The following is a 23,962-nucleotide window of genomic DNA, read 5'->3' as shown; positions in this document are numbered from 1 at the left end:
CTTCAGGTAATTGTAGACAGCAATAAGGTCTCCCCTGAGCCTCATCTTTTCCAGGCTAAATACCCCCAGCTCCCTCAGCCTCTCCTCATAGGGCTTGAGCCCCAGCCTTGTGGTCCAGCCCCCTCCCCAGCCTTGTGGTCCAGACCTCTCCCCAGCCTTGTTGCCCTTCTCTGGACTTGTGCAGTGCTGCTTAGTTTTGAAAACTTGTGCTTTCTGAAGGACATTACAAACCTAATCATGGCTTCTCATCCAGGTTTAAATATCTCCCTTCTGTTGGACAGGACAGCTGTGTCCTTCTGATAAGCCCTTTGAAGGGTAAAACTTGTGGCTGCAGCTGCATTTTCACCTTGGCAGACTAAAGGCAGTGACCTTGACGGGCCCTTCTTGATGCTAAGAACCATGCTTGGCTGCTGAGGTGCCGGTTGACCTACTCCACATTTAACTCTCTAACTGTGCTACAAGTTTTGAAAGAAGGGAAGAATTATTACTGGCAGCAACCCCTGAATGAATAATGATCAGGCAAATTCATGAGATCCTGTCCAGTATGTAGAGAATAAAATGGAAAAGAAAAATCATTCAAGAGGGTTTTTTCCCCAGAAACATCCACAGTTTAAGTTCTATTTTTCAGTGAATTTAAATACTCTCAGCTTATTTTCACACTTTATTTTTCCTCACTAAAACCAAGCAATCACTTGGGTTCAGCATTAACTCTTTCCAGAAGCAGAGAATATCTTTGCCTGGAAGAAACTTTGAAGATCATTTAGTCCAGCCAGCACTGCAAGGTCACCACTGAACCATGCCCCTAGCTGGAATTATTTTTAGTCTTTTGATTACTAAGGTTATTGCTGCAACTTGGGTGCAAGTGCACAGTTCACTGCAGGTTTGCTCCTCATAAGTCCTGCAGCCTCACAGGGTCTCTGCCTATGCCAAAACTCCAAACCCACTTAAGTGGCGCAAACTTGGAGCCTGCACTTTTGATGACATCCACTCATAGAATCATTTTGGTTTTGAAAAGATTTATAGAACCATGGAATGGTTTGGGTTGGAAGAGACCTTAAAGATCATCCAGTTCCAACCCCACTGCCATTCATTCTCAGGGACACCTCCCACCAGCCCAGGTTGCTCAAAGCCTCATACAGCCTGGCCTTGAACACCTCCAGGGAGGGGACGTCCACAGCCTCCCTAGGCAACCTGTGCCAGTGTCTCACCACCCTCATTCTAAAGAATTTCTCTCTAATCTCCAGCCTAAATCTCTCTTCCAGTTTGAATCCATTCCTTCTCATCCTATCACTCCAAGCCCTTGTAAAAAGTCCCTTCCTGCCTTTCTTGCAGTCCCCTTTCAGGTACTGGAGATCGCTGGAAATCACCCTCCCGTTTCTTTTATAAGAGCCAGTATGGGTGAGATTTTATTATTACTCTTCAAAAAGCCAAAAGAGAGGACAAGAAACTAAGACTGTGAAGTTTTACTAATTAGAGTAAGCTCTGCTGAGATGATACCACACACTTACAGATGGTCCACTGGGTCCTGGTACACCTGGCAGTCCAGGAACACCCTGGAGGCCCTGGAAATGAAAAAGAATACGTCCGTTTCCCACTCACACCTCACAAACTACTTACATTCGGCATGTCCAGCAGGATTATAATCACATTAAAATGTATTTTGATTTAAAAGGCTGGCATTGTTTTTAACACTTAAAAAAAAACCCCAAACCCCACAACCCACCGAGCTGGGAAGTGGTTACAAATGAGCAAGGTTAGAGGCAGCTTCTTGCTTGACTGTTAAACACCACTTGTCCTCCAACCTTTGATCAACACACAATTGTTTCAGTTGGAAAAGACCTTTAAGATCATCCAGTCCAACCACTTTCTAACTGTGCCAACATCAAGGTTAAACCATGGCTCTCAGCACCACATCTCTGCCTCTCTGAACCACCTCCAGAGATGAGGACCCAACCACCTCCCTGGGCAGCCTGTGCCAGGCTTTGAGAACCCTTTCAGTCAAGAAGTTTCTTCTAATATCCCACCTAAACCTCCCCTCATGTATGATTTGTTACTAGGGTGAGGAGCCCTGTGTGTGTTTTAAAGAACATTCTGTGCATTTCAGTCCTGGCCCAGATCTTTATGGAGGTTTAGATCAGAATCCCTCTGCTGTAGAAATGATTTTACCTCATCTCCCTTCTCTCCAGCAAGGCCTGGAAATCCACGTTCACCTTTGCTTCCCTATGAAAACATAAGATTCAAAAAGCTTCTATTAGAGGACAATGACTTTCACACTCTGCAGAGCATTTTATGACTCCCATTTACTATCTGCTAGTATGAAGTCCTTACAGCAACAGTGCCTAAAACAACAAAAATGCCTCAGTGCCACCTGAGAGTGTTCAAACATTGAGGTGAAAGGAAATGAATGGCTTTTACCTAGTAGGCAAACTAGTCAAAAGGCCTGATGGAGACATCTTAGAGTCACAGAACTACTTCAGTTGGAAAAGATCATCAAATTCAACAGTTAATCATTAAACCATGTCCCTAAATGCCATGTCCGCACTTTTTTGAACACCTCCAGGGGTAGGGACTCCACCACCCCCCTGGGCAGCCTGTTCTAATGCCTCACCACTTTTTCAGGAAGGAAATTTTCTCTAGTATCCAATCTAAACCTCCCCTGATGAACTTGAGGTCATTTCCTCTTGTCCTGTCACTACTTAATTGGGAGAAGATACCAACACCCCCCTCACCACAACCTTCTTTAGGGTATCTTATTAATATCAAAGAGCTCAAATGCTTGCTGAAATGGAGAGAGTGCACTCTGATGGAATTAGGCTCAACTAGAGAAGATATCCATATGCCAAACCATGTGGCATTTGATCCAGTTCAAGTGAAGCAGAATCTTGATTGACATCTGTGACACTCCAGGTCCCAGTGGAATGGCTCCATCACCTCCATGGGAACACAGTGCACAAGGTGGCCCAGCCACTGCACACTTGAGGGAGATATGGGAAGTCTCCTCCTTCACTGCAGGATTCTTGTGACTGATTCTCCTGAAATAAGCTTAGTGGAGAGCCACATCTGAGTTGGTTTCATTGGAACAAGACACAGAAGAGCTGTTCTGGCCATTTTGCACACTCTCCGGAGAGCAAAGGCAAAGTGACACAAGAAGAAGGCTGAACCATAAAAGTCATTCAAACCTTGAGGTTGCTCAGATGCTGCAGGGTCAGGGATCAAACTAAAAAAAGTCAAGACTGACAAAGGTGAGGGCCTGGCCTTTTACTTTTAACAAGCAGCAAGGCAATACAAAGTACTCTCTTCAAAACTTACCTTTGGCCCTTCTCTACCAGGGATGCCTGGAGGACCTCTTGTGCCAGGATCACCCTGAGGAACAGAGAGAAAGTGAAGTGACAAATGACCATTTCTATGACACAGGCAGGAGGTCTGATCTGCGCAGAAGGCTTTCTTCCTGCCTTTGTGACCACCCTTGCATTTCCCCACCAAGCCTTCTCTCGTCTACTTTCTCTCTTCTCCATAACACGCTGGCTCAGATGTCCTTTGTCTCCCTCCCCATCTCTCACACAGTCTACTCTAATGATGTTAACAAAAGTTTAGCTTCATTTTTGAGAGGACTCATAGGTGCCTTCCTTTAGGAGAGTCCCAGACACCCGCGTGTGTAGGTTTGAGCAAAACATCTTCCTTATAGCTTTAGGGAGAGATGGAGGCTACACTCACCAGCATCTTCAAATCCACAGTAATTCTAAAGCAAAAAAGGCTTCCTGCTTCGTTGAGGGAAGCACTCTCCAGCTAAATTACAATCTTATGGAAGCATCAACCACAGAAACACAGAGGAATGAAGCATCAAGAATTAACTAAGAGGCAGAGCAGCACATAGAGGAGAAAGACAACACCATTACAAACAGAAAGATTCAGGGAAAGAGCCAAAGACAGACCTAAAGGAAATCCAATTTGGGAATGAGAAAGTCAATAAACCCTAAGTACAGGTATTAATAAAGGCCAATAGGATAGGACAGTCTTTCCCCTCAGGAATGATGTGTGCTCTTCACATGGCAAGCCTCCTGAGCACACTGCTCATTGTGGAACCCAGCAGGTCACTTCACACTTTAAAAGAATACCTCAGAAATTCCAGCCTCATTTACTCCTTTGCCAATATTAATGCTACAGCATGAAGTGGAGAATTCACCGTATCACAGGATGGCCTGGCTTGGAAGGAACCTCCAGAGATCTAGTTCAACCCCCCTCCTAAAGCAGGGTCACCTAAAGCAGGTTGTACAGGAACATGTCCAGGAGGTTTGGAAAGTCTCCAGAGCAGGAGAATCCACAACCTCTCTGGGCAGCCTGCTCCAGAGCTCCATCACCCTTACAGTAAAGATGATTTTCCTTACGTTTAAGTGAACTCTCCTGTGCTTCATTTGTACCCATTGCCCCTTGTCCTATCACTGGGCACCACTGAAGAGCCCAGCCCCAGCCTCTTCACCTCTACCCTCTAGTAATTAATCAGCATTGATAAGATCCCCTCTCAGCCTTCTGTTTTCCAGGCTAAACAGCCCCAAGTCACTCAGCATCTCTTTGTAAGAGACATGCTCTAGTCCCCTCACTATCTCAGCAGCTTCTGTTGGATTCTCTCCTTTAGTCCCCTGTCCCTCTTGAGCTGGGGAGCCCAAAACTAGACACAATCCTGCAGATCTGTGTTCACCAGGGCGGAGTAGAAGGGGAACAGAGCCTCCCTTGACCCGCTGGCCATGGCCTTCTTATCACATCCCTAGGATGCTATTGGCCTTCTGGGTCATGGGGGCACATTGCTGGCTCATGGAGAACTTGCTGTCCACCAGTACACCCAGGAGCTTTTCTGCAGAGCCCAGGCTGCTTTCCAGCAGCTCAGCCCCTACTGTGCAGGAGGTTGTTCCTCCCCAGGTGCAGGACTCTATGCTTGGCCTTGTTGATCCTCAGCAGGTTCCCCCCTGTCCAACTCTCCAGCCTGTCCAGGTCTCACTGAACAGCAGCACAGCCTGCTGGGGAGTCAGCCACCCCTCCCAGTTTGGTGTCAGCAGCGAGAAGCAATTCATACTGTGGACTGGGTGTGCTGGGCAAGGCACTTGCTGGCTATGGCCTCATGTACGCTTCAAATCACAAAATCACACAGAATTGTCAGGGTTGGAAGGGACCTCAAGGATCACCCAGTTCCAACCCCCCTGGCCATGGGCAGGGACACCTCACACCAGCCCAGGTTGCTCAAGACTTCACCCAACCTGACCTTGAACACCTCCAGGGATGAGGCTTCCACCACCTCCCTGGGCAACCTGTTCTAATGTCTCACCACCCTCATGGGGAAGAACTTCTTCCTAACATCCAATCTGCTGCTTTCCCATAAAATAAAGCAGTGTCTAACAAAAATCTCAAGCCAAGTAGTTTGGAATTGAACCTATGGAACATCCCATGTGCTGATTTTTGGTTTATAAAGCCAAGAAAGCTAGTGAAGCTCTGAAAATGTTTACCTTCAGTATGGCTCCCATGTCTCCCACCAGTGGCAGTGCAATCTGAGATGAAAAAGGGCAATTGCAGTTAATATCTTGCACAACACTACAGATTCTGTTGGGTTCTCATCCTTCTGCAGTTGGCTTTCCTACACACAGAGCTGATTAGCTACCTATGGGTTGAAGCTGGTTTAAAATCATAATTCAAAAAGGAAAAATGGGGGGGTGGTTCAAATCTAGTTCAATATCACTCTCTGTCCAACTTAACCAGGTAATCATTAATGTAATCAATTGGACTTTTAGGCTTTGCAGGTTATCTCCCTCCCTTTAAATGGGAAATATTTGCACCAGAACAGATGCAGGCATACGTACAGGATCACCTGGAGGGCCTGGCAGGCCTGGCTTGCCGTCTCTTCCCGGAGTACCCTAGAAGGAAAGGGAACATTTGACAGCCTCAAATCATTGGTAAGGGACACATTACAGGGTTGGTTTTTTTAACTGTATATATAGAGAGAATTGCCACTTACATTAATACCAGGGGTACCTGGAGTTCCTGGTAATCCTGGGGGTCCCCTGGGGCCCTAAGGGCAGGAAAGATCACTTGTGACTTAAGGATTGTATTTTATTTCATTGACTTATTTTACTTTATTCTGTTGTATACATTTTCTTTTATTCCATTTTTTTTCCCTATTTTTTATTCTAGTCTCTGCTATCTTAGTCTATTTAATTCATTTATTTTGCTCAATTTAATGTTATTTACTTATTTTACCTAATTTATTTTATTGATGTAGTTTTATTTTTAGTCTATTCTATTTTACATGGTTTATTTTACTCAATTTTAGACTTTCTGATTTTATTCTATGCTATTTTAGTCTATTTTCTTCCTTTCTTTTATTTTATTCTATCCTATTTTCTGTATTTTGTTATTTTATTCCATTTTATAGCTTTTTGATTTTATTCTATGTTACTTTATTTATTTCTTGAATTTTATTCCATTCTATTCTATTTTATTTTATTTATTTTAGTCTATTCTCTATATTTTGTTATTTTATTCTCTTTTATATATCTTATTTTATTTTATTCTGGGTTAGTTTATTATATTTAATTTAATTTAATTTAATTTAATTTAATTTAATTTAATTTAACTTAATTTAATTTAATTTTGGTTTATTTTATTTTATTTTATTTTATTTTATTTTATGTTATTTTATTTTATTTTGGTTTATTTTATTTTATTTTATTTTATTTTATTTTATTTTATTTTGGTTTATTTTATTTTATTTTATTTTATTTTACTTTATTTTATTTTATTTTATTTTATTTATTTCATGTCATTTCTCTTGTTTTGTTCTACTTTATGCATTTTAGGTTGCTCTGTTCTAGCCCATAGCTTTTATTTTATTTTATTCTCTTCTATTTTATGTTTATTTTGCTTTAGAGTAGAATGGAATAAACCAGGTTGGAAGGGACCTTCAAGATCATCGAGTCCAACCTATCATCCAACACCATCTAATCAACTAAACCATGCAACCAAGCATCCTGTCAAGCCTCCTCCTAAGCACCTCCAATGATGGTGACTCCACCACCTCCCTGGGCAGCACATTCCAATGGCCAATCACTCTCTCTCTGTAGAATTTCCTCCTAACATCCAGCCTGAACCTCCCCTGGTGCAGCTTGAGACTGTGCCCTCTTGTTCTGGTGCTGGCTGCCTGGGAGAAGAGACCAAACCCCTCCTGGCTACAACCTCCCTTCAGGTAATTGCAGAGAGCAAGAAGGTCTCCCCTGAGCCTCCTCTTCTCCAGGCTAATCAACCCCAGCTCCCTCAGCCTCTCTTCATAGGGCTGTGCTCCAAACCCCCTCACCAACTCAATTTTATTTGATTTTACTGTAAACTTCTTAAACTACATTATTATTATTATTATTATTATTATTATTATTATTATTATTATTATTATTATTATTATTATTATTATTGTTGTTGTTGTTGTTGTTGTTGTTGTTGTTGTTGTTATTATTGTTATTATTGTTATTATTGTTATTGTTATTATTATAGAGAAGAATTCCATCCTACCTGCACACCTGTTGATCCAGCTGGACCCATAGGACCCTGCAAGTAAACTCAAAGTAATCAGCAGTCACACTTTAAAGACCTACAGAATCCTGCTAGGAAACTCAAACTATTCAGCAGTAACAGTTTAAAGACCTACAGAATCCTGCTAGAAAGCTCAATATAGTCAGGAGTCACACTTCTAGGATCTATAGGATCCTGCTAGGAAACTCAAAATATTCAGTAGTCACAGTTTAAGAACCTATAGAATCCTGCTAGAAACTAAAAATAATCAATAGTCACACTTTTGGGGCCTATAGAATCCTGCTAGGAAACTCAAAATATTCAGCAGCCACTCTTCTAGGAGTTTAGGCTCCTTCTAGGAAACTCAAAGTAATCAGTAGCCACTCTTCTAGGACCTATGGGATCCTGCTAGGAAACTCAAAATATTCATTAGTCACAGTTTAAGAGGCTATAGAATCCTGCTAGAAACACAATATATTCAGTAGCCACACTTTAAAGACCTATAGAATCTTGCTAGGAAACTCAAACTATTCAGCAGTAACAGTTTAAAGACCTACAGAATCCTGCTAGAAAGCTCAAAATAATCAGGAGTCACACTTTGAGGGCCTATAGGATCCTGCTAGGAAACCCAGAATATTCAGTAGCCACACTTTTAGGACTTAGAGGATCCTGCTAGGAAATTCAATCAGTAATCACACTTCTAGGACCTATAGGATTCTGCTAGGAAGCTCAAAATAATCAATAGTCACACTTCTAGGACCTGTAGGATCCTGCTAGGAAACTCAAGCAGTAATCACACTTCTAGGACTTGTAGGATCCTGCTAGGAAACTCAAAATATTCATTAGTCACAGTTCAAGACCCTATAGAATCCTGTTAGGAAAGTCAAAATGTTCAGCAGCCACACTTTTAGGACTTATAGAATCCTGATAGGAAACTCAAAATAATCAGTAGCCACACTTTGAAGACTTAACAAGATCCTGCTAGGAAACTCAAGCAGTAATCACACTTCTAGGACCTATAGGATCCTGCTAGAAACTCAACATAATCAATAGTCACACTTCTAGGACCTATAGAATCCTGCTAGGAAACTCAAGCAGTAATCACACTTCTAGGACCTATAGGATCCTGCTAGAAACTCAACATAATCAATAGTCACACTTCTAGGACCTATAGAATCCTGCTAGGAAACTCAAGCAGTAATCACACTTCTAGGACCTATAGAATCCTGCTAGGATACTCAAGCAGTAATCACACTTCTAGGACCTGTAGGATCCTGCTAGGAAGCTCAAAATAATCAATAGTCACACTTCTAGGACCTATAGGATCCTGCCAGGAAACTCTGGGTCTGGAGAAAGGGCCAAGTTGTTGAGCTGGGAGCTGAGTCAGAAGGGAGTTCCTGCCAGGGTTTTCTCCTAAGCCTTGTTTGCTTGGTGCTGCCTCTCAGCGGTGCAATGAGAATCCCAAAGTCTGGAATACTTACTGGGGAGCCCTGGATGCCAATTCCAGGGGGCCCCATCTCCCCAGGGGCTCCTTGCACACCAGGTAGTCCTCTTTCTCCCTAAGAAAGGTACAAGGCTTCCAGTTACAAGAAGGCTGACTGACAAAAAGGACACTTTGGGGGGGGGTGTCCTAAAGGGGTGTGGGGACACTTTGGGGTGTTTAGGGGGGCTTGGGGGCATTTGGGGGGGAGACATTTTGGGGGCATTCTAGAGGGGTTTAGGGAGTACTAGAAGGGCTTGGGGACACTTTTGGGGGTCCTAGAAGGGTTTGGGGACACTTTGGTGGGTCCTAGAGGGGTTTAGGGACACTTTGGGGAGTTCCAGAAGGGCTTGGGGGCAGTTTTAGGGGTCCTAGAGGGATCTGGGGACACTTTGAGGGGCTTGGAGACATGATGGGGGGGCTTGGGGACACTTTGGGAGGCTCCTAGAGAGGTTTAGGGACACTTTGGGGAGTCCTGGAAGGGCCTGAGGACACTTTGGGAGTCCTAGAGGGGTCTGGGGACACTTTGGAGGTGCTTGGGGATGTTTTTAGGGGGGCTTGGGGACACTTTGGGAGGCTCCTAGAGGGGTTTAGGGACACTTTGGGGAGTCCTAGAAGGGCTTGGGGACACTTTGAGAGGCTTGGGGACATTTTAAGGTGCTTGGGGACACTTTTGGGGGGTCCCAGAGGGGTTTAGGGACACTTTTGAGGGTCCTAGAGGAGATTGAAGATGTTTTGGGGAAGTCCTGGAGGGGTCTGGGGATATTTTGAGGGGGCTTGGGGACACTGTGGGGAGTCCTAGAAGGTCCTGGGGACACTTTTGGGGGTCCTAGATGGGAACTAGTTTCATTATGAAACAGAAATAAAACATTGCTCATACCTTTGGTCCCCTTGGACCTGGGCTTCCAGGAGTACCAGTGGGACCCTAAAAGCAACCAACCAAACAACAAACGAAGGGAATAAACCTAAATCACGACACAGAAACCACCACCACCCCACCCCCAGATGTTTTGAAATGAAAAGGCAGTAGAAGAATGCTCCTGGCAGAATAATTCCATCCATACAAATGAACTCTGACAGGTTCACACAGATGTCTCTGTGTTAATCCCACTGCCACCAGTGAGCCTTGCACTGGTTTTTTTCCCCCCCCAGCCTCTGGTTTTGCTGCACTTAACCACTACAAGAAGCTTCCCCCCGCCAGAAAAAAAAAGGAATTAATAATTAATTAATATTCTTCTGATTTCTTTCACTGCAAGAAAGAGAAATCTCTAGCAGTTGTTCCCCCACAAGCACTGAAAGCTTTATTTTCTATCAGAGAATGGACTTACTGGTGTGCCAGGCAGGCTTGGCCCAGGTGGCCCCACGTCACCTTTTGGCCCTGGGTGTCCAGGAGGTCCCACAATTCCCCCAGAGTCCCCCTAGAAGACAAATTTGACTCAGGAATTGAAATATTGAGGGGGTTCTAGAAATGGTTTGCCAGGCTGGCCTGTGGCATCTCCAAGGAGAAAGGGTTCCTGCTTCTGCATTTTAAAAGCAGTTCCCAAAGCAGCCATGCAGATGCACTACAGAATGATCATACAGTCATAGAATCAGCCAGGCTGGAAAAGACCTCAGAGATCATCAACTCCAACCTATTACCTAATACCTAACACCTCCTGACAACTAAACCATGGCTCCAAGCCTGTTTTGAACACCTCCAGGGATGGGGACTCCACCACCTCCCCGGGCAGCACATTCCAATGGGCAATTACTCTCTCTGGGAAGAACTTTCTCATCTTGAGCTTAAACCTCCCCTGGTGCAGCCTGAGACTGTGTTCTCTTGTTCTGGTTGCCTGGGAGAAGAGACCAACCCCCACCTGGCTACAACCACCCTTCAGGGAGTTGCAGACAGCAAGAAGGTCTCCCCTGAGCCTCCTCTCCCCAGGCTAAGCAACCCCAGCTCCCTCAGCCTCTCCTCACAGGGCTGTGCTTCAGACCCCTCCCCAGCCTCATTGCCCTTCTCTGGACACATTCAAGTGTCTCAATGTCCTTCTTAAATTGAAGGGAAGGTTATTTCAAGAGATGCCAGACTGATATGCTCTGAATGAAAAATGCTTGAAACATACCTTTTCTCCTTTCACTCCTGGGTTTCCTGGTCCTCCAGGTTCTCCTGGTAAGCCCTGGAATTAATACAAAACAGAACTGTACACTTTCATAGCTGCTCCTTTAAAGATTTTAGCTAAAATTGCAGGTGAAAATGAGTTTACACTGATTTACTGTGCATTAGTACTCATAGAGTCATGTAGAATGGGTTGGGTTGGGAGGGACCTCAAAGGTCATCCACTTCCAACCCCTCTGCCATGGGCAGGGACACTTCACACTAGCCCAGGTTGCTCAGTGCTTCATCAAGCCCATTCAGTGGGCTGATGGTTGGTGTTGGGCTGGTGGTTGGTGTTGGGCTGGTGGTTGGTGTTGGGTTGATGGTGTTGGGTTGATGGGTGGTGTTAGGTTGATGGTTGGGGCTGGGCTGATGGTTGGTGTGGGGCTGATGGTTGGTGCTGGGCTGATGGTTGGTGTGAGGCTGATGGTTGGTGTTGGGTTATGGTTGGTGTTGGGTTGATGGTGTTGGGTTATGGTTAGTGTTGGGCTGATGGTTGGTGTTGGGTTGATGGTGTTGGGTTATGGTTAGTGTTGGGCTGATGGTTGGTGCTGGGCTGGTGGTTGGTGCTGATGATCTCAGAGGGCTTTTCCAACCTTAATGATTCTGTGGTACCATTTCACTGGCTAACCATTCACACCCACCACTTCCACAGCTTGGTGCAACTACCCAATACCTACAACTTCTCCTGGCAGTCCCCTGGGTCCAACAGGTCCTGGAGGTCCTTGCAGTCCCTGTGAAATGATGCAACAGAGGCATGAGGTAAAAGTCAACATGTCTCTTGCAATTTGGTGTTAAGAGTTCTCACATAAAGATAGATTAAAACAACTGGCACTAAGAATGATCTTTTTACCTGGAGTAAGAAATACAGAGTGTGCTCATTCTCCCTTAATTTAGTGTTTCATCCAATCTCTATTTGGGACTGATGCATACAAAATCTGATGCATACAAATTCAGATGCACACAAAGCAAGTAGAGGCAAATGCAAAGGATCATAGGAACACACAGGCTCACAGGATGTCAGGGGTTGGAAGGGACCCAAAGAGATCATTGAGTTCAACCCCTCTGCCAGAGCAGGACCATACAATCTATCACAGGTTACACAGGAACACATCCAGGCAGGGCTGGAAAGTCTCCAGAGAAGGAGACTCCACAACCTCTCTCCTGTTCCAGAGCTCTCTGACCCTTAGAGTAAAGAAGTTCCCCCTTGTGTTGAGGCACTGCCTAAAAGGAAAGACAAATCAAAAAGAGTACATTGGGATTTCCTCCCTCAAGGGACTGATATGGAAGCAAATTTTTGACTCTGTGCTAGGTGTTCCTTCTCTTTTTGGAATAGATCTCTTCAGAAAGACTCCAGAGCACTAAAAGCAAAAAGGGATTGAGATGTAGAGGTAGGAGGATGACTTGGGGTACACCCTAATGATCCGATGGATCTCTATGAGCTCCTATGAGCTATTCAGTCTGGAGAAGAGAAGGCTCCAAGGAGACCACCTTGTGGCCTTCCAGTATCTGAAGGGGGCTACAAGAAAGCTGGGGAGGGACTTTTGAGGGTGTCAGGGAGGGATAGGACTGGGGGGAATGGAGAAAAACTAGAAATGGGGAGATTCAGATTGGATGTTAGGAAGAAGTTGTTCCCCATGAGGGTGGTGAGACACTGGCACAGGTTGCCCAGGGAGGTGGTGGAAGCCTCATGCCTGGAGGTTTTTGCAGCCAGGCTGGATGTGGCTGTGAGCAACCTGCTGTAGTGTGAGGTGTCCCTGGTCATGGCAGGGGGGTTGGGACTGGCTGATCCTTGGGGTCCCTTCCAACCCTGACAATTCTGTGATTCTCTATGATTCTTCTGGAGGGTGACCTAGATTTCCACTGCAGCAACAGAAACTATTTCAAGTAGCTCCTTACAAGGAAGGCCATTAGCCTTCAAGGAGCAGTCTGAGGAATTAAGAGGGGAGAATCATTTTCAGAATCACAATTTCATGAAGCCTACAACATCATCTATTCCCCTCTGGGACTTCTTTAGACGATCTAAGGAACTTGGTATGATCATATCCAACATGAGTGTGGTGATAGGACAAGGGGCAGTGGTTTGAAAGTGGAGCAGGGTAGATACAGGTTGGACAACAGGAGGAAGTTCTGCACAGTGAGAGTGGGGAAATACTGGGACAGGTTGCTCAGAGGCCCCATTGTGGTTGAGGCCCCATTCATAGAGACATTCAAGATCAGATTCAATATGGCCCTGGTCAGCTTGATCTAGTTGGAGGTGTCCCTGCTCAGTGCAGGAGTGTTGGACAAGATGATCTTTGAGGGTGCCTTCCAACCTGATGCCATCTGTGAGCCTTTGAATGGTGTTGGGTGGAGGCTACATTTGCCCAGTGTCCAATTCTACCTTTCTTTGATAGAATTTGAGTCATCACAAAAGATCCTCAAGACATTTGTGCTTCAGTTTGTTCCAAGCAAGGCAACTGACGTTACCTGCAGTCCCACAGGATTAAATAGAGGAGCTGCTGATGTCCTGGTAGTGCTTACTCCTTGCCTCAGTGATGGATAAAGAAAATACCCCCAGCCACCAGTGGATTTGTAATGGGTGCTCACATTCTTGGGTGACCAAACAGCTTTAGAGCTTTGCATAGAACTATTCCTTGCTGAGTGTGGTAGGTTCAGGCTATGCCTGGAAAATTTTCCACAGATCTTGAACAGAAAATGGTAGGATGCAAATAAATTACTGTTGGGTGTGAAAAGGACACTGGGACCATCAAGAACTTTATGAACTAAAATAGCCATGAGCCAGGCATAATCATTTATATATATATATATATATATATATAAATCATTTGCATTCCCTGCCCTTTTATTTTACCTAACAAGCTGGCAGCACTCAGAGCCCTCTTACAGAGCAGCATAAAATGTAATGGTTGTTAACACCACAAAATTAACTTCCACCTACCATTGATCCTGGACTCCCAACAAGACCAGGTGGTCCAGGGTCTCCTGTTTCACCCTATTTGAAGGAATATAAAAAGATACAGATACAGATTTACTCTCAGCATTATTTCTGTCCACCAGTGATGTGTATACTGTGTGTGAGAGAGGCAAAAATTACCTTGTCTCCTTTTGATCCCTCCAGTCCAGTTTCTCCCTGAAAAGAGCAGGTAGAACCCATAAGAAGTTAAAGCTTCAACGAAGACCAACCAAGAGCTTCATTTTCTACCCCCCAAAAAATGTTATAATACAGTTTACAAACCTTGAGAAAGATCACAGAGTCCCTGCTGCTTTGTGCAAGCTCTTTCAGACTAATTCTGCTTGCAGGTTTTCCTGCTGTTTGAGTGAAAAATGATCTGAAAGCGGAGAAGCTGAAGAGCTTCAGAGCTGCTTTGTTTTCAAGCAATTTTTCTTTAGGACATTAGGGTGCATCAAAAGCAGCGTGGCCAGAAGATCAGGAGGTGATTCTGCCACTCTGCTCTGGTGAGACCTCACCAGGAGTACTGCATCCAGCTCTAGAGCCCTCAACACAAGGAAAGACATGGACCTGATGGAGTGGCCATCAAGTTCATCAGGGGGTTGGAGCACCTCTCCTATGGGATAGGCTGAGGGAGGTGGGGGGTGTTCAGCCTGGAGAAGAGAAGGCTGTAGGGAGACCTTAGAACAGCTTTCCAATACCTGAAGAGGGCTACAAGAAGGATGGAGAGAGACTGTTTGCAAAGGCCTGCAGTGATGAGGGGCAATGGTTGGAAATAAGAGCAGAGCAGATTGAGATTGCATGTTAGGAACAAGTTCTGCACCATGAGGGTACTGGAACACTACAAGAGGTTGCCCAGGGAGGAGGTTGAGGGCCCATCCCTGTAGATACTCAAGATCAGGCTCAACAAGGCTCTGAGCAAGCTCTGATCTAGTGGAGCACGTCCCTCTGACTGCAGGGGGCTTGGACTGGATGAGCTTTGGAGGTCCCTTCCAACCCAAACTATTCTCTGATTCTATGATTCTGTGATTCTAAAGCCTATTCTTCACTCCTAAGTCTCTGCTGGTGTCCCAGTATTCATCTCCAAACCCACACATTATTACAGCATGTCTAATTTTGGTTCCTATACAATCTTAATCACAAGTAGCTGAGCAACCTTCACTTGTGTATCAAACCCAGCATAACTGGGTTTTGTCCAATGTCAGAAGAGAGGACAATAGCCAAGTAAAAAATAAGCGAGAGATGCAAACAGACTCTCAGAGTGCTCTGACAAGATCCCAAAGTAACAAAAAATATTGTGTACACATGAAATGGGCTATAAGGGAGCTGCCTGGTGTTAAATACCACGTTCAAAACTGGCAAACCAAGCAAAATAGAATAGAATAGAATAGAATAGAATAGAATAGAATAGAATAGAATAGAATAGAATAGAATAGAATAGAATAGAATAGATCAGGTTGGAAGAGACCTTTGAGATCAAGTCCAACCTATCATCCAACATCACCTGATCAACTAAACCATGGCACCAAGCACCCCATCCAGTCTCTTCCTAAATACCTCCAAGTGCTGGTGACTCCACCACCTCCCTGGGCAGCACATTCCAATGGCCAATCTCTCTCTCTGTGTGAAGAACTTTCTCCTCACCTCCAGCCTAAACTTCCCCTGGCACAGCTTGAGACTGTGTCCTCTTGTTCTGGTGCTGCTTGCCTGGGAGAAGAGACCAACCCCCACCTGGCTACAACCTCCCTTCAGGGAGTTGCAGACAGCAAGAAGGTCTCTCCTGAGCCTCCTCTTCTCCAGGCTAAGCAACCCCAGGTCCCTCAACCTCTCCTCACAGGGCTGTGCTCCAGACCCCTCCCCAGCTTTGTGGCCCTTCTCTGGACACCTTCCAGCAACTCAACATCTTTCCTAAACTGAGGGGCTCAGAACTGGACACAGAACTCATGGTGTTCCCTAACCAGTGCTGAGCCCAGGGCAGAATGACCTCCCTACTCCTGCTGTCAACCCAGAAACAATTGTGTAAAGGAATTGCATGAATGAAAATACCTTCAAGAACAGCATCACATCAGGGACTGCACCAGCTACTCAAACTGAAGAACAGGGAACCTCTATTTGGTTTTTCTTCACAGAAATATCAGGGTTGGAAGGGACCTCAAGAATCCTCTAGTTCCAACCCCCCTGCCATGGGCAGGGACACTTCCCACTAGATCAGGTTACCCAGAGCCACATTCAGCCTGGCCTCAAAATCTTTCAGGCTTCCACCACCTCCCTGGGCAACCTGTGCCAGTGTCTCACCACCCTCATGGGGAAGAACTTCTTCCTAATGTCTAATCTAAATCTCCCCTTCCTCTAGCTGGGATCCATTCCACCCAGTCCTATCACTACCCCACACCCTAAAACATCCCTCCCCAGCTTTCCTGTAGTCCCCCTTCAGATACTGGAAGGCCACAGTAAGGTCTCCTGGGAGTCTTCTCTTCTCCAAGGGAACCTGTATGAGCTTGATGCACATGTGAGAAGGAGACAATACAGATCCTAACCTACAGAATCACTGAATCTACTGAAAGTGTGCAAAGAAAAGTATCACAGCATGAAAACAGGATGGAAAATCATATCAAGTGTAAATTTTTCCCCTCTGGAGCTCCAAATCATGGCCATACTTACTGGATCTCCCTTGTCCCCTTTTGCAGCAGGCTCTCCCTGTGGAAACAGAAGCAAGAGGTTAGCACAGATTTGAGTAGGGCAGTGAAGCTGGTGAGGGGTCTGAAGAACAGGTCTGAATCCTGTTGTTTTTTCATACAGATATTGAAGATCATATCTGTAACTTGAAAAAGGATGAATGTTATCTGATTTGTTAGGAAATGACAGAATCACAGAAACATTCAGGTTGGAAAAGACCCTCAGGATCACCAAGTCCAACCCAGAATCCTACTCTACAAGGTTAACCCCTAAACCACAGCCCCAAGCACCACGTCCAAACCACCTTTAAACACACTCAGGCTTGGCTACTCCACCACTTCCCTGCCCAGCCCATTCCAATGCCTGACCACTCTTGCTGGGAAATTTTCTTTCCTACTGTCCAGTCCAAACCTACCCAGTTGTAACTTGAGGCCATTCCCTCTTGTTCTGTCACTAATTACATGTGAGAAGAGGCCAGCACCAACCTCTCCACAACCACCTTTCAGGTAGTTGTAGACAGCAATGAGGTCTCCCCTTCAGCCTCCTCTGTTTCAAACTAACCATCCCCAGCTCCTTCAGTTGCTCTTCATCAGATTCATTCCCCAGCCCCTTCCCCAGCTTCATTGCCCTCCCCTGCACTCGCTCCAGCACCTCAATGTCTCTCTTGTATTGAGGTGCCCAAAACTGAATCCAATATTTGAGGTGTAATCACAGCAATGATGAGTCCCAGGGGACAATCCCCTCCCTGCTCCTGCTGGACACAGCATTTCTGATCCCTGCCAGGATGCCTTTGGCTTTCTTGGCCACCTGGGCACACTGCTGGCTCCTACTCAGCTGCTTGTCCATTAGAAGCCCCAGGTCCCTTTCTGCCAGCCAGCTTTCCAGCCACACTGCCCCAAGCCTGGAGCACTGCTTGTCATAAAATAACTTCAAAGTGGCATTGAGATGAAGTCTGAACATGCTTAAAGCTAAGGACTTGGTGAACTGTTGGAACTGGGAAACTTACTTGCTTACTTGCCCCTCTCAAAGAGGCCCTTGAGGAAATGACTAAGGACACTCAGAGACCAACAGCATCTCCCATCCCCCAAAATATTTTCTTGATCCTGTGTGTATTATTCAAGATTTGATTCAGAATCAGTACCTTCAGTCACCTCCTGGTCTCACAGATGAGCACAGAAGTAAGGAATTTACCTTTTCTCCTTTCAGTCCAGTGATTCCCAGGTCTCCTTTTTCACCCTTCAAAACAAAAGAGATGGTATTTAAATCCTTCTCTGTTCTAACACATGCAAATAAAGTCCTCCTTCAGCTGTGCCTTGGTCTGTGTAGGCAATAAAATCTTAATATTTATTGCAATGAAAGGATTTAACCCTCTGCAAATCCACTTTGATGTTTTCTGTAGCAGATCAGCAGGCTTCCAAACAAAAGCTGTTACTGAGTCTATCACCTATCAGGAGCACTTCTCCCTTTTCTATCAACTTTAAAGAGGCATCCAATGGTTAAAAATTGATCCAACTATTTAAAGGCTCTGAGGAGACCTTCTTGTGGCCTTCCAGTATCTGAAGAGGGCTACAAGAAAGCTGGGGAGGGACTTTTTAGGGTGTCAGGGAGGGATAGGACCTGGGGGGGAGGGATGGGAAAAAAATAGTAATGGGTAGATTCAGATTGGATGTTAGGAAGAAGTTGTTCCCCATGAGGGTGGTGAGACACTGGCACAGGTTGCCCAGGGAGGTGGTGGAAGCCTCATCCCTGGAGGTTTTGAAGGCCAGGCTGGATGTGGCTGTGAGCAACCTGCTGTAGTGTGAGGTGTCCCTGCCCATGGCAGAGGGAGTTGGAACTGGCTGATCCTTGAGGTCCCTTTCAACCCTGACAATCCCATGATTCTATGATCCACTTGTTAAAAATCCACTCAACTATTTAAACAGGGTTGATGCCTCTAAAAAAAGGTAAAGTATGTGCTGCCACATGGTGTGGATTCAGAATTTAACCTCCACATAATCTTTGAAGGCTGACTATAAGTATGTGTTGCAGAGCAAGTCCCAGCATTACAGAGAAATTGCTTCAAACATTCAGAAACTTCACTGTTAAAAATATTGGTTCAATTTTAATGTTTCTAAGAGTCTTTCCCCCCCTAACCAGCTTTCCCCCCCTTCAGACAGTGTTAAAGAAACCATTCATAATGCTTCCTGCATCTTCCCTTTCTGTTTATGATGGGATCACAGGATGTCAGGGGTTCATAGAATCATAGAATCAGTCAGGGTTGGAAGGGACCACAAGGATCAGCTAGTTCCAATCCCCCTGCCATGGGCAGGGACACCTCACACTAGATCAGGCTGGCCAGAGCCTCATCCAGCCTGGGCTTAAACACCTCCAGGAATGGGGCCTCAACCACCTCCCTGGGCAACCTACTCCAGGGCTTCACCACTCTCATGGGGAAGAACTTCCTCCTCACATCCAGCCTGAATCTCCCCACCTCCAGGTTCATTCCATTCCCTCTAGTCCTATCACTACCTGAGATCCTGAGAAGTCCCTCCTCAGCCTTCTTGTAGGCCCCCTTCAGATACTGGAAGGCCACAATTAGGTCACCTCGGAGCCTTCTCTTCTCCAGACTGAACAGCCCCAACTCTCTCAGTCTGTCCTTAAAGGAGAGGTGCTCCAGCCCTCTGATCATCATCATATTGGAAGGGACCTCTGTAGATCTTCAAGTCCAAGCCCCCTGCCAGAGCAGGACCATAGGATCCAGCACAGGTCACAGAGGAACACATCCAGATGGGTCTTGAAATTCTCCAGAGAAGCAGACTCCACAACCTCTCTGGGGAGCCTGTCCCAGTGCTCTGGACCCTCACAGTGAAGAAGTTCCTCCTCATGTTGTATTAGAGGAGAAAGGCTGATGTGTTGCACCTGCAGGACAGCATCGTGAGGTGGCTATTGGACTACAGAGATCCAAGAGGCAGTGATACCTAAAATCAAAGACCACTGTGATAAACCAAATACAATACAGTGAGCTCAGAGTGGCAGGGACAAGTCAGACAGCCAAAATGCTTACCATGTCTCCCTTCTGGCCTTTAGGTCCTGGGGTCCCAAGTAATCCCAGTAGCCTTGGATCGCTCTGGGAAGAAACAGCACCACACAGATCAGAGAACAGAGCACATCACCACTTGTTTCCACTAACAATTTATTTACCATAAACATTTCATGTGATTTACCAGCCTGTGAAGGCAGAAGTCCTAATTTACTACCAGAAAGGGATTCTAAATGCCTGTGCAGTACATCTAAGTGATGTATTGTAGCGACACATCCTTTGTCAGGCACTCACACTCCAGTCAGACTAGCAGGAGCTGAACAAAAGCAGGGAAAGGAAATGTCTGTGGTGAACATTGTAATGCAAAGGTGTGATTTTTCTCTCCTGAAGCCAAAGCAAAGGATGTGTTGTGGGTTTGGGGTTGGTTTTGTTCATGCTCATTATGACAGCACGTTTCTCAAGTACGTAGGAAAAGAACAGCAAAACAAAACATCACTTCTCTCCTACAACAGAGCCACAAGCTTGTTACTGCTGAGCAAGAGGAGCTGTAAAATGGAGCTAATTGAAGTCTGCTACAAGCAGTGAGGTGCAAGGATGAATATTAGAAGGAATGAAGGAATATTAGGAAGAAATTTTTTCCAGCGAGGGTGGTGAGATACTGGAATGGGTTGCCCAGGGAGGTGATGGAAGCCTCATCCCTGGAGGTGTTCAAGGTCAGGTTGGGTGAAGTCTTGAGCAACCTGGGCTGGTGTGAGGTGTCCCTGCCCATGGCCAGGGGGCTTGGAACTGGGTGATCCTTGAGGTCCCTTCCAACCCTGACAATTCTGTGTGATTTTGTGATTTGAAGGGTACATGAGGCCATAGCCAGCAAGTGCCTTGTCCAGCACACCCAGTCCACAGTATGAATTGCTTCTCGCTGCTGACACCAAACTGGGAGGGGTGGCTGACTCCCCAGCAGGCTGTGCTGCTGTTCAGTGAGACCTGGACAGGCTGGAGAGTTGGACAGGGGGGAACCTGCTGAAGATCAACAAGGCCAAGCATAGAGTCCTGCACCTGGGGAGGAACAACCTTCTGCACACTAGGGGCTGAGCTGCTGGAAAGCAGCCTGGGCTAGTGGAAGGTGTCCCTGTCCATGGTAGGGAGGTTGAAAGTGGATGATCTTTAAGGTTCCTTCCAACCCAAACCATTCTATGAATCTATGAATATCATCAACAGGCTCTTTGCAGTGCTCCTCAAAGAAAACATAGATTTAAGGACCAAGGTCCAGGCCCCAGACTCCCTCACCAGCACAACCAGCAACAGGGTTTATGAGGTCTGTGGTGAAAGGTTGGACTCGATGATCTTTGAGGTCTCTTCCAACCTTGGTGATTCTGTGATACAGGGAAAGCCAGCAAGGGTGAGGAATGGCAAATTGGAAGGACTAGAACTAGCAGGAGGAAGAAACCTCCATCAAAGCCTGAGCTGACCCCACAGAACTGATTCACAGCTCTGTAGACTAGGAGGACAAGGAGCCTGCGTCTGGTGGATCCACAGATCCAAGCAAGATGGGCAGATCAGCTCCCTGTTGTATCACTACTTCAGCCACAAAGGGAAAGTGGCATGGGATAGTAGTGAGTGACTGTCTTCTGGGAGGCACAGAGGGGCACCCATTTGCCATCCTGACCTGCAAGCTAGAGGCATGAGCTGCTTTCTGGGGGCTTGTGTCTGAACTTGTACATCTCACTGGCTCTTACCCACTGTTGCTGTTTCATGTGGGCAGCAACACAGCTGGAGCAATCTGAAGAACATCAAGAGGGACTACAAGGCACTGGGAGCTGCAGTGAAGGACTGCAGAGACGCAGGTTTGACTGCACTTAGCAAAGCCTGGAACAGGCTCCCCAGGGAGGTGGCTGAATCCCCATCCCTGGAGGTGTTTCAAAGAGACAGAGGTGTGGTGCTGAGGGATATGGTTTAGCACCAGCCTTGGTAGGGTTAGAGAATGGCTGGACTCAATGGTCTTACAGGTCTTTTCCAATCATAGAATCATAGAATCACCTGGGTTGGAAGGGACCTCTAAATGTCATCCAGTCTAACCCCCCTGCAGTCAGCAGGAACATCCTCATCTAGATCAGGTTGCCCAGAGCCCTGTCAAGCTCCATCTTGAGTATCCCCAGGCATGGGGCCTCAACCACCTCCCTGGGCAACCTGTTCTAGTGCTCAAACACTCTCAGGGCACAGAACTTGTTCCTAATATGCAATTTAAGCCTGCTCTTCACTAGTTTGAAACCATTGACCTCATCCTGTCCCTGCAGGCCTTTGCAAACAGTCCCTCTGCAGTCTTCTTGTAGCCCCTTCAGGTACTGGCAGGCTGCTATTAGGTCTCCCTGGAGCCTTCTCTTCTCCAGTCTGCAAACCAAGTCTATGATTCCATGACCTTACATCTTATGTATGGAAAACCAGGCAGCAAAAAGATGACAAAGAGAGGCTTTGAAAGCCCAGGCAAAGGATGATAACAGAGCCCTGGGGGGAGTGTATGACCACAAATCACAAAGCATCATTTACAAATCACTGAGGTATTGTAACCTAGAGAGTGGGGCAGAACCAGTTTCTTGTCCTAACAAAGAGATCAAAATAAGTGTGTTGAGCACACACAGAGCACAGCTCATTTAAGCTGAAAGCACAGAAGACATAACAAGAAGGAATATAAAAATAGCCCATGCTATTTTCTGCCTATGCAAGAACAGGCAGGAAGGAGAAATGGAAAAAACAATGAGGGAAGAAATGCTCCAGCCCTGTCTCCCACCCCATTAAGGAGCAATGCTCCTGTTTCTCCTCAGCAGGTTGCCCTCACCCTCATTAAAGCAAGCCTGCTGATCTTGCTTTGCCATTCAGCACAACTGGCTGCTGCAATCAGCAGTTGTATTTATAGTGCTCTCTTCCACTGTGGGCATGGATAAAGTAAATTATGCTTTGCAAGGCTTGTACTCCAGCCTCCTTAAATAGAATCAGAGAACTGTCAGGGTAGGAAGGGACCTCAAGGATCAGCCAGTTCCAACTCCCTCTGCCATGGGCAGGGAGGCCTCACACTACAGCAGGTTGCTCACAGCCACCTCCAGCCTGGCCTTCAAAACCTCCAGGGATGAGGCTTCCACCACCTCCCTGGGCAACCTGTGCCAGTGTCTTCCTAACATCCAATCTGAATCTACTCATTTCTACCCCAGTCCAATCATCACCTGATGCCCTAGAAGTCCCTCACCCACCCCATTTCTCCCTTTTCCCCTCAAATCCCAGAGCACCTGGGCTCTGTTGGAGTCTCCTCCCACCCCAGGTGTGGCCGCTTGGCCCTCCCCACCCACTCCCCTATTTAATCCCCTCCTGGAAAGGCTGCAGCCCTAAGCTGAGCCCTTCTGGGCTGAGGATCCTCCTCTCATCTCTGGTGAGTGCCCATGGTGCACACTGGGTGATGGTGGTGGTGACAACAAAGGCCGGGGGGCCTGGTGGCCCCCCGGCTAGCTAGGAACATGATTGATGACTACTCCAATATCACTACAACTACACGGGTGCTGGTTGGGCCTCCTTACTGGGGCTGAGCTCCTCTGGGTGGTATCTTGGCTGGTGAGGATCTTGCCCCTGGCTCTAGGATGGGTGCAAAAATGGTGGTGGGGGAGCAGGAGCTGTTTAGGCAGCTGATGTGATGCTAATTACACTGTTTTCTACCAGGAGACTCCTGGAGTCTGCCCTCATCATTCAATAAATCTCTGCTTTTGTGCCTCATTTGCAGAGCATTTCTTTCCCCTCACTGTCTCCTTTCAGAAATAAGGAAGGAAAGGAGGAAGAAAAGCCATAAAGCACATCTGGAAAATGCATTCACCTATCAATCAGCTCTGAACAGGAAGCCTTCAGGAAGAGGGGCAGGTTGGGAAGGGAGAATCACTTCTTGTGAATCACAAGACAAATGCCACAAAGGACAGGACAAAACTGCATATTCTCCAGTGTGGCTCTGTTTCATGGTGGTAAATGCAGAGGGCAGAATAAAAGTTCAGGCTGGTCTGGAAGCCTCAGTCACACTTCTCTACAGAAAGAATAACTGAGAGAGGGACATTGTGACAAGTGAGTCCCCATCCTTTATACACAAATACAGAACTAACCAGGTTGGAAAAGACCTTTGAGATC

General features: G+C 46.2%; 1 protein-coding gene across 1 annotated transcript in view; it reads right to left on the bottom strand.

The window, feature by feature from the left end:
* The window catches only part of COL19A1 (collagen type XIX alpha 1 chain), a 221,109-nt gene that overhangs the window by 33,890 nt on the left and 163,257 nt on the right, over positions 1-23,962 (bottom strand). Inside the window, exons 20-36 of the mRNA XM_054169651.1 lie at positions 19,835-19,897; positions 17,983-18,027; positions 16,777-16,812; positions 14,260-14,295; positions 14,104-14,157; positions 11,843-11,896; positions 11,131-11,184; positions 10,354-10,443; positions 9,906-9,950; positions 9,027-9,104; positions 7,546-7,581; positions 6,002-6,055; positions 5,847-5,900; positions 5,496-5,537; positions 3,310-3,363; positions 2,167-2,220; positions 1,509-1,562 (exon numbers count right to left, since the gene is read on the bottom strand). Coding sequence (XP_054025626.1) covers positions 1,509-1,562; positions 2,167-2,220; positions 3,310-3,363; positions 5,496-5,537; positions 5,847-5,900; positions 6,002-6,055; positions 7,546-7,581; positions 9,027-9,104; positions 9,906-9,950; positions 10,354-10,443; positions 11,131-11,184; positions 11,843-11,896; positions 14,104-14,157; positions 14,260-14,295; positions 16,777-16,812; positions 17,983-18,027; positions 19,835-19,897 — 903 coding nt within the window. The remainder of the gene's footprint in view (positions 1-1,508; positions 1,563-2,166; positions 2,221-3,309; positions 3,364-5,495; positions 5,538-5,846; positions 5,901-6,001; positions 6,056-7,545; positions 7,582-9,026; positions 9,105-9,905; positions 9,951-10,353; positions 10,444-11,130; positions 11,185-11,842; positions 11,897-14,103; positions 14,158-14,259; positions 14,296-16,776; positions 16,813-17,982; positions 18,028-19,834; positions 19,898-23,962) is intronic.

The sequence above is a fragment of the Dryobates pubescens genome, chromosome 2 (assembly GCF_014839835.1).
Source record: "Dryobates pubescens isolate bDryPub1 chromosome 2, bDryPub1.pri, whole genome shotgun sequence".
Lineage (NCBI taxonomy): Eukaryota > Metazoa > Chordata > Aves > Piciformes > Picidae > Dryobates > Dryobates pubescens.
This window is presented reverse-complemented; position numbering and strand designations above follow the sequence as displayed.